The 12,861-nt window shown below is 37.9% G+C and overlaps 1 protein-coding gene across 2 annotated transcripts in view; it reads right to left on the bottom strand.

Annotated features, from left to right (window-relative positions):
* Positions 1-7,242: 7,242 nt before the first annotated feature.
* LOC139968041 (monocarboxylate transporter 12-like) overlaps positions 7,243-12,861 on the bottom strand; it is a 41,471-nt gene continuing 35,852 nt past the window's right edge. For both annotated transcript variants that reach the window (XM_071972349.1, XM_071972358.1), the window contains 3 exons: positions 10,053-10,196; positions 9,007-9,867; positions 7,243-8,421 (listed from right to left, as the gene is read on the bottom strand). In XM_071972349.1, the coding sequence (XP_071828450.1) occupies positions 8,285-8,421; positions 9,007-9,867; positions 10,053-10,196 (1,142 nt within the window). In that variant the 3' untranslated portion in view covers positions 7,243-8,284. The remainder of the gene's footprint in view (positions 8,422-9,006; positions 9,868-10,052; positions 10,197-12,861) is intronic.

The raw sequence follows: 12,861 nt of genomic DNA, 5'->3' as shown, positions 1-12,861 counted from the left end.
CGACCTTCCCACAGTGTGCCATCACCTTACCAAGAAGTGACAACCCGCGTTTGGAAAAGATTTCAAGTCTGCCCTCATACAAATCCGCATTCTCTTTCCATGTGACTTCACCAGGTGCGTCGCACCCGAACCATGGTCCTGCCATGATGCATGGAAAAGCAAAGTCTTGAATCCTCAGCTACCAAGCCGAAGGCTCTGTGTCTTCAGGGCATTTAGCTTCAACCGGATAGCTTTCTGAAACACCATTAGGTTTTTCCAAGATGGGCTTGAAAGAGACTTGAAAGTATACATGCGACATCATCTGCGTATTGAATGTCTTTGACTTTGTATGTTTATAAATTTATACCATCATCGTATGTACCATCCGAAGTTAATCCGATATTGTTACTTGGAAACTGCAGCATCATATAACAATTTCGTAATTTCAACATTGCACGTTGTGAACTCACACAGACTGACCAGTCGTTAGAATAGGCCTGAACGGAATATTGTTTCCGACTTTTCGGACATTTTTTTACTGTTTCATCTACACAGTTTGAACTTTTTCAGTATTGTTTGCTTCACCAGTATTGTCACACAATCAGTGGCGGAGCTAGGGGTATTGGTCAGATTGGGCGAGAATGGTCTGTATGGGCGCTTTCGACTTTATCTAAGCGGAGCGCCACAGGTTGGCGCAGAGCAAACAACAATTTTTTGAGTAAATATTCCCTCTATTTCCTATATCGCTGGAAATGACCCTTTCCGGGCCTTTCTCATTTGCAGATAAACGAAGAATAAATAGTGTCATCGCCAACAAAATGTGACAAATGTCAATAGGTAGATGAGAGCGCAATAAAAAAGTCAATAATCGCGAATAAGTCAAAATTGGTGAATAGCTGAAAAGGGCTACAGCAGTCAATTTGAGTCCGTCGGGGGGGGGGGGGGCATCCGCCACCCTTGACTGTATGGACGCTCCGCCACTGCACACAGTGAAGGCTTCTTCAGTGAAAAACTCTACCCCCATCGAGGCAACAAACAATATGCGTGCAGAACTAAAGCGTCTGCGACGCCAGAACGTCGTACTTCGACTCGAGGACAAGAAAACATAATATATAATGCGGAAGATGTTTCTTCAACGTCTAGTTATGAGGAGAGCTTAGTTTTGTCGCCTAATAAACCTTTTTCATCAACGACACGTAAGCCGACAGTATTGCCGTTACAGAAAGGCGGAGTTATATGTTCTATACGATAACACTTTCCTTCACCACTTCTCCACTTTCGTCCCACTATAATTTCCGTTCCAATAGAGTTTAATGGGTGTTTTGTGCGGTTGGCGCCATCGAGGGTTATCATTTGATCACCACGACTGCACACCGCGAGAATTACTTAAACAAACTGTATTATGACTTAAGCGATCCTTCTAGTTATGGAGGCATTGACAAAGTTTAAGCGGAAGTTAAAACGATAGGGGTTTACCAACTTACCGGAAGTATTCAGCGACTGGTTTGAGACATCAGAATACCTACACGCTTCATAAACGCGCAAGAAAGCGTTTCCCAGGAACAGAGTGGTAGTCAGTGCGATGAATTAACAATGGGAGATGGATTTGGTTGATTTAAATTCTCTTTAGAGATGTAATCGTGGTTTTAAGTATTGCTAACCTGTGTCGATGTTTCATCCAAATTACCTTGAGTGGTACCACTCAAAACAAAACTTGCCCCACTTTATTGAATGCCAAGAACGCATGTTTTCTTTCGGTCGGAGGCCTTTCCAAATTAATACTGTATGAGGTGGGAATGTTCAATAATCAAGTTCAAGAATTTTGAAAATATAAACATATTTACTATTTTACAACGAATAACGAAACGAAAGCATTGGTCGAGGAAAGATTCAATCGCCCCTTGAAATAAAACTTTGGAAGGACTTAACGCGGCGTAATTAACTCACATTTATTGATATTGTAGTGGTATTAACTTTCCATCCCAGTCGTCATTTAGGGTCAGTTTCACCTGTTTGAGGGGGCTATTCAACATTTGAGGGAAAGACGCTTCAGCTGGGTATTTGCTATTTTGAGACGCTCAGATCAACACGTTCTTTAGATATTTTTATTCTGCATCAGATAACTGCAGTAAAGTATCAATATTCATATTGAACAACTTAAGATCCTTGTTTTAAGGGGGGGGGGGGGGGGGTGGTCGCGTATGAGAAGCTACAGTCATGTAAGTGTTGTTTAGTTACGTTTAATTTTATAATGAACGGAAGAAGCCAGTTTTGTTCGAAGATGTGCCTTACTATAACTGCAGTACCACTTCTGCGAAAATATTCCATGTCGCGCAGGTCCCTTAATCTTTTGGGATTTCTTCGTTGGTTTAGCCTCGTGTAGATGTTCTCTTAGTTATCTCCATTGTTTTTTTTTGCCATTTGCTTTTCATTTTCTGTCCTTGTCAGGGTGGCGGGTTTAAATATTCTTCTGGGGTCTGTGGAATTTACTATAGTTGAGTTTTTTGAACGAGTGTTTATATTCAAGTTTGTGTCCTTCAATATCTACTCCTTTCTGTAGCATCGCCCGTATTTGGTTTTGTTGCTGTATCATTCTTTAACCGTGTATATTGTTTAGTCCTTTGTTGTGGTGTTTCTCTGCCTCCATCATTAATAGCTTACACTTACACAATATTATGTTATGCATTTAAGTTCTCGGTAACTGGCAGCTGACTAGTCAGCCGAAGAGAGTGACAGCATTCTCTTTATAACTTTACTCAGGATGTTGTGACCATACAATTCTATTTTTGCACGACCATTTTGCACACCCCTTACGTTCTAGTTGCCGGTATGGCGGGTCATTAGTCTCAAATCATGGGGAATCGACATATACCGATTTAAATCGACATATACCAATTTCCTTTGACTTATACCAGTTTCCAGCAGCTTAAATTGACTTCTACCGATTTAAATCGACATATACCAGTTTAATTCTACATATCATCGATTTAAATTGACATATATCAAATTTAAATCGATGATAAGTAAAATAAATCGGTATTTGTCAATTTAAATAGACATATACCAATTTAATTCGGCTTTTACCAGTTTAAATCGACATATACTGATTTAAATCGACATATCATCGATTTAAACTGGTATATGTCGATTTAAATTTACACATACCGATTTATTTTACTTATCATCGATTTAAATTGGTATATGTCGATTTAAATCGATGATATGTCGAATTAAACTGGTATAAGTCGATTTGAACCGATGATATGTAAAATAAATCTGATATATGTCGATTTAAATCGGTATAAGTCAATTTATGCTGCTGGAAACTGGTATAAGTTGAAGGAAATTGGTAAATGTCGATTTAAATCGGTATAAGTCGATTCCCCACGATTTGAGACTGTTGGCCCGCCATATGCCGACCCCTGTAGTACATATGTTTGTCTTACGTTTCAATAAGATTTTTATGACTTGTCATTTGTTTATGTTTCAACAGTTCACCGTGGAAAAAAGTATATATGGAAAGTAGACAGTAATCATTTTCACGGTTGGCGCTTCCTGATTGAGGGCGCCCTAACTTTTCATCACCAGTACAGATATTCTTCCAAAACGTTCAAAAGTTATAATCGCTCTTAACATAATCTACTAAAGTGTTACCAGCAGACGTGACAAAAGAAATAAAGGGATCGTGTTGCAAACGTTTCACCCTTTTCATACAACGAAATCTAAACACAATTTACAATCTTATGAATTTGGAATCTTTTATATTTTGACTCAATTAGCACTTACTATTGTTTTTATCCCCACAACGGAAACAATATATTTTGAATTTGGAACATATAATCTGTGTGAATTTGGAGTTTCATTTCGATATCTTGAGAAGGATCTCCTTTTAAAGACATCGAAGTTCCATTGTTGCAAATATGACACCAGTGATATGACTCCAGGTATTTTAAACTATGCTAGCGTACTCAAAAACACTTTATCCACCGACAGAATTATCTCTAATACCCGGAACTTGATTACATGAGATTCGATAGTTCCTGAACTTACTCATACAACTAATGAGAACACCGCAGTTAAATGCATTAGAGTTGCTACAGATTCCACTATCCGCGAGTTTATCAATTCTATGGACGTACCATTGTATGAATTATCGAGTTGCATGTTGGAACAAACGATATTTCCAATTCAATCCCAATCGAAACGATTTCTCGGTACTTTTGAGGAGGATGTTACGTCAATACAACTATTAAACCACGGCACTCATATCGTTATCTCCGGACCCTGCCTCAAAGTAGATCAGCATAGTGTTGAAATGAGCCACTTTGATGCCAGCCTCAAGCAAATGATGACCATATTGGATTGCAGATATATAAAGACGTCAGCCTCTATGAAACATGCAGATGGTGACGTGGACAGGAGCGTGTTCATGGACGATGTCCCCCTAAAACATACCGAACGCCCCATCGACCGGTGAACTGCACTCCCATATCTATGCAGGTCTAGATCAGAGCCAAGCTACAGGCAGTTTATCAACACACACCGTCCTCAAAATCGTAGCAACCGTTACAGCCGTGACACCCGGGACCACCGTGACCATCTACATTACAGAAGGCAGAACCCACACCAGTAAAATGGTCGTAAACAAACTTCCAACCATCATTTCTACAGAGGGCTGTAGGTCAGATACGAAAGGGGTTGATGTAACTGTGGAGAAAACCACAACTCAGAAAGATGTCGTTTTGACCAACCAATTCAGTGTAAATCATGTGGACGTCAAGGACATAAGAAAAGGTCATGCTTTTACAACAAACACATGCATTATATTGTTGGCCAAGATGAGGGTGCAGCTACATACAAACCCTGTCCTGTGATTACCCATGACGACAACAGTAATGAATCACACAAAGTATTCCATAATACACATAGGAATAGTGCACACATTGATGTAAGTAAGAGTTTTAACTAAGTTATCATTAACATCAACAATATTATGACTACCCTGGAAATAAATAACGTAATGGAAATAAGTTTTCTATTTAATATTCATCACCTTTTACCTTAGATGGATCAACTACAGGATATTTTATAACATGGTACGAAATATCATTACTAAAATTTGTTTTGAACGAAACATTTCTTCAGGATTATGAAGTATGCACACCTGGTTACAATGTAATTCGTAGTGACAGGAAAGATAGAGAAGGAAGAGTGGAAGCTGTATGTATAAAAAAAAAACAATCAGCTTTTATCGACATTCCAAATTTGAAACAAATATAATTGAAGAGATATGGGTTACAATATTATACCTCATATTTAAGAAAACATTGCTGGGTGTTGTGAACCGCCCACCTGATTCAACAGCCGAGTGGTATGAACATTTTCATGAAAAGTTAGCTGCCCTATGTAATTCTTTTTTCCTGAATTAGTTATTATCGGGGACTTTAACAACAATCTATTAGGTGGTAGAAACAAAAGGTGGATGCAGAACATGGAGACGTACAACTTGAATCAAATTAAAAAGGTAGCAACTATAGAAACTAATTTATCGTGCACATTAATTGATCATATTTTATAAGACTATAAAAAGGTCGAACTGTAAATACTGAAGTTCCAAAAATTAAGTTGAGTGACCATTGCCCAATATATTCACTTGGAAACACGCTGCCTCACATCAACCAGCATCTAAAAAGACGGGTCACGAAACCATAAAAATAGTTAGATGTAAATGCGTTCAAGCATGACCTATGGAATTGTTCTTGGCAATCTGTGTTGCAGGTAGTAGATGCGATTCGGTTGTGAGAAAATTGGGAAATCCCCCCCCCCCCCCCCGCTCCTGTGAGATTAGCTTCACACCAACTGAGTATACTCTTCAATATTACATAAATTTGTTAAATAAATAAAACTGGCAGTATTGCTACACAGTAGGCAAAAGTACTAAAGATGCAACCAACGAATTTTCTATCCCTTTGTCAGTTCCAAGTAATAAGAGTTTCGTAGACAAAATGACACTCCGATAACGGGCCTTTACAGTAAATTTGAAAATAATTGTTTAACCCTCTGGATTATAATACTCTTTAAGAAAAAGTCGCCCAGGAAAGAACCTGGGCACGTAAACCAAACTACCAAACGACTCATCCGCTCTCAATACCAGTCCCCTTGCATCGGGACTGTGACTGTGTGATCATCGTCGGATGTGCATCACCATTTCCTTCGAAAGGAAACAGATGCTACACATGATCTAAGCCACAAAGCCGAAAAGCGATTATAATTCACATGATTGTAAGTACTAAGTAAACACAGACTGACAGAGAAACGCTTCCTGGTAAAGGCATGCTATAGATTTACACTGCAAAAAAAATATGAAATTAGCTAGGTCCATTGAAATAAACCAACTGTGCAATCGCATGAACTTTAACGGATGAGTGACGTTAAGCTGCGACGTTGGGAAGGAGACTCCTTGGATTCCAATAACGCCAATATATATGTAAGCTTAGTCTTCGAGATCCCTGATATTTCACGTCTTCTTCAGAGGGCGCTCTCACCTACACATTTCTTGAATATTACAAATACTTTGCCCGCATTGTGATTTTTTTTGGCCCTGAGGAGCTGTTGGTTAAGGTATTTTGATGCCTTCCTTTGAGTTTACGTCTACTTTTAATAAACGATTTTCTATCGCTGTAAGGTGGTTTTTGAACTTTGACTGTTAAGGTGTTGGCTCACACCCTGTGAGCACAATCAATAACGTCGGAAGGTCCATCCATGCCAAGATGTTCTTCGGCTAGATTTACAACCGAGTCGACCGGGTTTTCATTCCGCTTTTCCTTGATGCCGAGCAGAGGTGCACATTTTCTATGAGAGTATTGCTCAATATCGTTCATGTTTCCATTGTTTTCTCAATCTCAGAATTTAGTTGCTCGACACTACTCTTTGAAGACTGCATTTTCTTATTTCTGTCTAAAAACTGGTTGTCCAGTTTGAAAATATTGCTTCTTGCCTTTCTTGTTTTTCGGAAATCTTTTTGAATGATCTCTTTACTGCCATATCAAACAGCTCTGTAGTAATGCATTAAAATCTCCATTTTCTGTTAGTTCCTTGAGAACCAGTTCATCAGTTCATATTGCAGCGCATCTGGTGATTTTGATTAGTTTTCGGCATGATGATGATCGTTAGGCAATATAAGAAGTATAGTATATATATATATATATATATATATATATATATATATATATATATATATATATATATATATATATATATATATATATATACCTATAATTAAACAATAGAAACGCTTTAAGTCTCGCGGAATGGATCTTAGGTGACTAGTTTGTCATAGACTGAGAACTAACCATACAAATTGAATTTGAAAGAATGTTAACACAGTGTATCGCCGTGTGTTTAAGCAGGAAAGCCTTGAACTATGTGAGAGCGCTTTGCATTGTACGGCAAAAAGCCTGATCATTTGTTCTTCTTCATACATGCATTGTGCATTCAACTTTGAATTTGATTTTACAAGTATTTTTTTATCTCGAAAGAGTAGGTGTACTTTTCACCACAAAGAGACATGTTGCAAAAACTTTTCTTCCGCCTCTAATGACTCGAGCAAGTGGAGTGTTACATGCAACTTTTAATGTCTGGAAAGTGCCATTTCCGGCATCAGAGAGGCACATGGCATATTTCTTGCTTGTATTATTTAAATGCTACACTCAGATAGTGACTTAGTTGTCACTATAGCAGCTGAGCAGACGACACTAGTAAAAATTACATTCCTATGTAATTGCTTCTACAATCGCTTCCTAAGAATTACCTGTGAAACTGCAGTCCACTGCAACATATTGACGATTTTGGCACTCAATTGCGGCACACGATATCATCATTTCGAGTGTTTTATGTCAACTTTATCCCTTAAATTGTCAAAGACGTATTGTTTGTATTACGCGCCGGTACTTTCTTGCCTTACAAGCAAAGCGCCACCAGTTGGATGAGTGCCTTCATTATATGCCGCATGACGTCATTCTCCATACTTCAACTTATATGGGCCTAACTCAGCTGGTGGTGACAGCATTAGCTTCTCGTTTCAGTTTAAGTCCAAGTGGAATGCATTTTTCCTAATTTTCCATATTCACATGAGTATTATATTACATTTTGTAAATAAACATCCCCTGCCCCGATTTGGTGCGTGTTACTCCATATTCCTTCTCTAGTTACCTTATGATACCTGATCGTGAGTTTAATATTGTGATTCAAATCACCAACGTACCAGTATGATCGCGGTCGTTCCATCCTATTGATTTACATATAATTAATTTTGTATCGTATTTTTATAGTTAAGCTTCCGTAAGACGATGATAACCACCACCAACACACAACTAACAGCATTTATGAGAGCATCCACTTCAAACATTACTGCGAACGATCCGAAGACGTCGTATGATTTACCTATATAGGTTAAGAAAGAAAACAAGACAAAACAGTTACGGAAAGTTTAAAATAAAGTCACAGTTAAAGCACCATTTTGAATTCAATAAGGCACAATCTGACAGTAGCTGGCTCCAATGCTAATAAAAGAATGATAATGTACCAAAAGACACGAAATATTATTATAACCCCCAATTTTGTTTTATGTAAGGTTACAACACTAGCATGACCCCATAATGGTTAAAGTACCACACACTATAAGTTAAACACATTAGTATACCAATAAAGGCTAAGACACGACAGTTAAGCAATAAACAAAGTCGTCAAATTAATAAAAAGCCGTACTTAACCAAGTTTATTTAAATACACACAATGTATTTGCTATTTTTGTAGCACAGAACTGAATTCAGCGTTCAGAAGACGTTTGGAGTAACTTCGATTGGTTTTCTCAGAAAACGAAATCGACCAAACACTGAAAATCACATGAAATCATATTTATCATACACGACTTGGAAAGACTTGTCTTACTATGAGTTAACAAAAACGACGGAAGTTCTCCTTAAAACTAAAAAAAAAGGAAAGAGAAAGGTGATGTTAAATACGTACCAGAGAGAATGCCCGCAAAAATAGAAAATATGCCACAACCAAAATGCAATAAACTGTATGCTCTCTGGAAGGTTTTAGGTGAACTGAATTGGAGCAGAAGTCCAGACGTTGTACCAGCTATGAGAGATAGCAGGAGGCCACTCGAAAATCCGCAAAATATCAAAAATTTAAAGTTACTCCACAGCGAGAAGGAGGCAAATACGAGCGCATTGAAACAATAATATAACGCAAATAAGGTCAAAGGTGAAATTATGTTCGTGACTTTAAACGAAGCAGCTGCAACGAATCTACCAAAAATACCGCCAATTCCTCCAAATGCTGAAATAATTACAGCATTAGTCTTGGTCATTCCGAGTTCTTGGTTGTACGGTATTAAAAATAAAGTCCAATTATCGCTTGGGAATCTTCTTGTATTAGCTGTGATAAAGAATAATGTGAAGGTAAGATCCAAGAACAATGACAAATGTTCCTTGAGAACACTGGCGAAAAATCGGAAGTATTTCATCAAAGGTAGCATTCCATATTTTAAATTTGTGAAGTTATGAATGTCCTCATCGAACGCCTCGACCTCTTGACTTGGTTCTGATTTACCAACTGAATTGCTGAGGTTTTCATACTGTTTTCCTTTTCCACCGATAAGAAGAAGACCACATGGTATCATATTACAAGTTAATGCACCATAAAGACAAAAGGCTCCATGAAGACCATAATTCTCTAGAAAAACCTCGACAATACCTGGTAGTAACACAATGCCAACATATCCCCCTAATGTTGCTAAAGGCATCAAGCTGGCGAAGTGATCTGGCGCCTGCTCACGTAAACAGAGAACAGCTGGTAGGAATAAGAAACCAAAGCCTACACCTTGGTAGAAAGAAGACAGGATCGATTATCAATTATTCTTCGAAATTGAACGTTTTCTTGTGCGTGCCTTTTCTACATTAAGTATGATAGGAATGTTCAATGACTATTTGAATGCTTTATTAACAGGCTTGATAAATACATACTTCAAATAGGTATTGCACTGTTTCTTTAAAAAAACATTTTACCTGCTATAACAGAATAGCCCAGGAAATGAGAATTGTGATTTGCAAACAACCCTGAACAGATGAAACCACCTCCGACAAGGCATCCTCCAAATATTCCCAATTGTCGGTATGAGAAATGCCTAGTAAAGGAGCTGATGATAGGAGCTAAATGAAAGCAAAAGTGAATAGTGTATTTGCACAATCTACATGAAGGTCTTGGTTAATTAAATAATAATGATACACTCGAATGTGCTAAATCTAAAGTAGTGCCCACACACCGAAAACAATATGTAAAATAATGTTATGTAAATCACGGGTTGTAAAAAAGTACATGGAATTAAGTAAATGTTACACATCATTCTGTAAAGGTTTTCATATGCATGCGATTGAGGGTTACACAAACTTTCTGTAAACATCTACTAAGTCATTTTACATGATAGTAAGTAACTTTTACCAAAGCGTTAGCTAAACGGAAGCATAGTTTACATAATAAAACACTACTTGTACCAGTTTGTTCTCATTGACTCGAGTGGCCCTTCCACCCTACCCGCAGCCGCTTCGGCTATAACGGACACGATGGTCGCTAGTGGACCTCCTTTTCCTGACAGGGAGGTCCACTCGATCAATGACGAGGAGCTAAGAACTCTGCTCCCTCGTAAGAAAAGGGGGAACACTGCCAGGGGCCTGAAAAGACCCATATTGGGAAAACTTCGCAGGTAATGCGCAGGCCTGTTGTCTACCATCGGGACGGCGTACCCCGGATGAAGTTTTGGAGTGGGTTATTTTTCAGGTGTGTGTGTGTGTGGGGGGGGGGGGTTGTGTGGTCGTTACATAATATGGGTTGAGGGGTTCTGTTTGTGGTTTGGAGTTGGCTTTTTGGGGCTGGTTTGTGTAGCTTTATTGTTTTGGTTCTGTTGGCCTTTGGGTCCGTGTCCATTTCATGTCACGTTGAACGCTACATTGTATACATTTGTGGGTGAGTGAGAGATTTCTGTTTGTGGGTTTTCAGTTGGGTTTATGGTGGTTGTTAAACAGACTGGAATTGTTTTTGGTTTTGTTGACCTTTGGTCCGTGTCCGTTTTTCTTTGCACGTAAAAAGCACAGTTTGTCGACATTTATCGTTACTAAATGTACTATAGTAACCACGGCAATATAAACGTGCAAGCCATATACCGTTACGTACTCAGTGTGCGATTACGAGCTACAATGGCATGGAAAATGACGTTAGGAGACTGGGGTCTGGAAGAATTGATTGAAAAATTCTAAGGTATGTTTTGATATTATGTTAGTGAACGTGACCCAACTAAAATTTAGCTATATTATGGAAGTGATCTAGCTGTTATAATTCATAGCAATCTACACAATTGCATACAGTGGAAGTGAGCATTGTTTTAAACATTTTTAACATGATGCATTGGTTGTAAAAGTAACCTACATTGTCTGATGAATGTTTAATGCAAGTTCCTGTTTTGACAAGGAATCACTATATGCCATCAGGCTTTCTAGTTTCGAACGTACTTGAAAAAGTTAGAATCACAACTGATTAAATTGTAGGCATTTTCTTTAGGAATGTCAATGTTTTGTGAGGGGTTCATATAAATAACTGCTTATGCTCCAAGGAGGTCTTAACACAACTTCATTATGATGGGATTTTTTTTCTCTGTTGTTACTGAGGAAGCATCAACTTGGAATTCTATTTGCAAAAGATTTCAGAAAGACCTCAGCCATATGTGTTACTTCTTGGAGGAAGCAAAATACATCCCAAGCAGTCATTTGTGATCAACGAGAGACATGCCCTACCCCAGAGGACATTTATAAAGCCATTGATGTGTGCTTCAAATCATTCTACGTGTTTAATCTGAATTATACCAAAGTTCATGTCTTAGTGCCTGGGAATTTTTCCAAAAAGTTGTCTACCAGTTGCCTGGTGGTGTGAAGTGCAACCAGATTCGAGATTTTCATGCTTACCGTGCAAAAAACAAAAAAATAAAGTAACTGCAGTTTAGCAGTTGTCATAGACAGCACTCCACGTATTCTCATCTCACGGATCAGAATGTGTCTAAAGTTGTTGCTTATTTGGAATTGACTTTGGGAAGAGTTGTTTCTCTGTGTTTAATTTGGAATACCAAAGGCATGAGTCAACGACAAAGACAAAGTAACTGAAGTGTAGCAGTCATCATAGACAGCACTCCACGTTTTCTCATCCCACGGATCAGCATATATATATAAAGTTGTTGCCTATTTGATATTGACTTTGGGAAGAGTTATTTCTTTGTGTTTTGCATGCGCAAACAACACAGACCAAGTAATGGCACTGTAGCAATTGGAAATGTTGGTACTTTTTAGTTGACTTAATTCCACAAGACAATACTTTTATAGCCTAAATTGTTCATTTTACATTTAATGGGATATAATATATGGAACTCTGGAATAAAAAGGTAGTAGGGTGTTTAATTGCTGAAAATCGCACATTCTGAATTGTTTGTGTTGTCATTGCTTTTTGTTCTCTCTTAAATGAACCTTTCTGCTGTGAGCGATTCAAACATGCATCCATAATTGTTTACCTATTTACTAAGTAATAATTAACGTAAAACCTGTGTAAAATATTTACTGAACAGGTGCTATGTAATCTTTTCTGGCAAAATTTTACATAACAGTATTGTATTTGCGTTACATAATAAACATGTAAAACTTTACAAACCAGCAGTTAAGTAATTTTATTAATTTTATTTTATTTTGAATGTTTTAGTGTTCTTATTTGACATGAAAATTAAGTAAAATTTTACTTAATCTGTGTAAAACGTTTTCTGAGTGCATTTCGAAACAATCT

The sequence above is a fragment of the Apostichopus japonicus genome, chromosome 1, assembly GCF_037975245.1.
Source record: "Apostichopus japonicus isolate 1M-3 chromosome 1, ASM3797524v1, whole genome shotgun sequence".
In the NCBI taxonomy this organism is placed as follows: domain Eukaryota; kingdom Metazoa; phylum Echinodermata; class Holothuroidea; order Aspidochirotida; family Stichopodidae; genus Apostichopus; species Apostichopus japonicus.
Note: the sequence above shows the minus strand (reverse complement) of the source record. Positions and strands in the feature narration are given on the sequence as shown.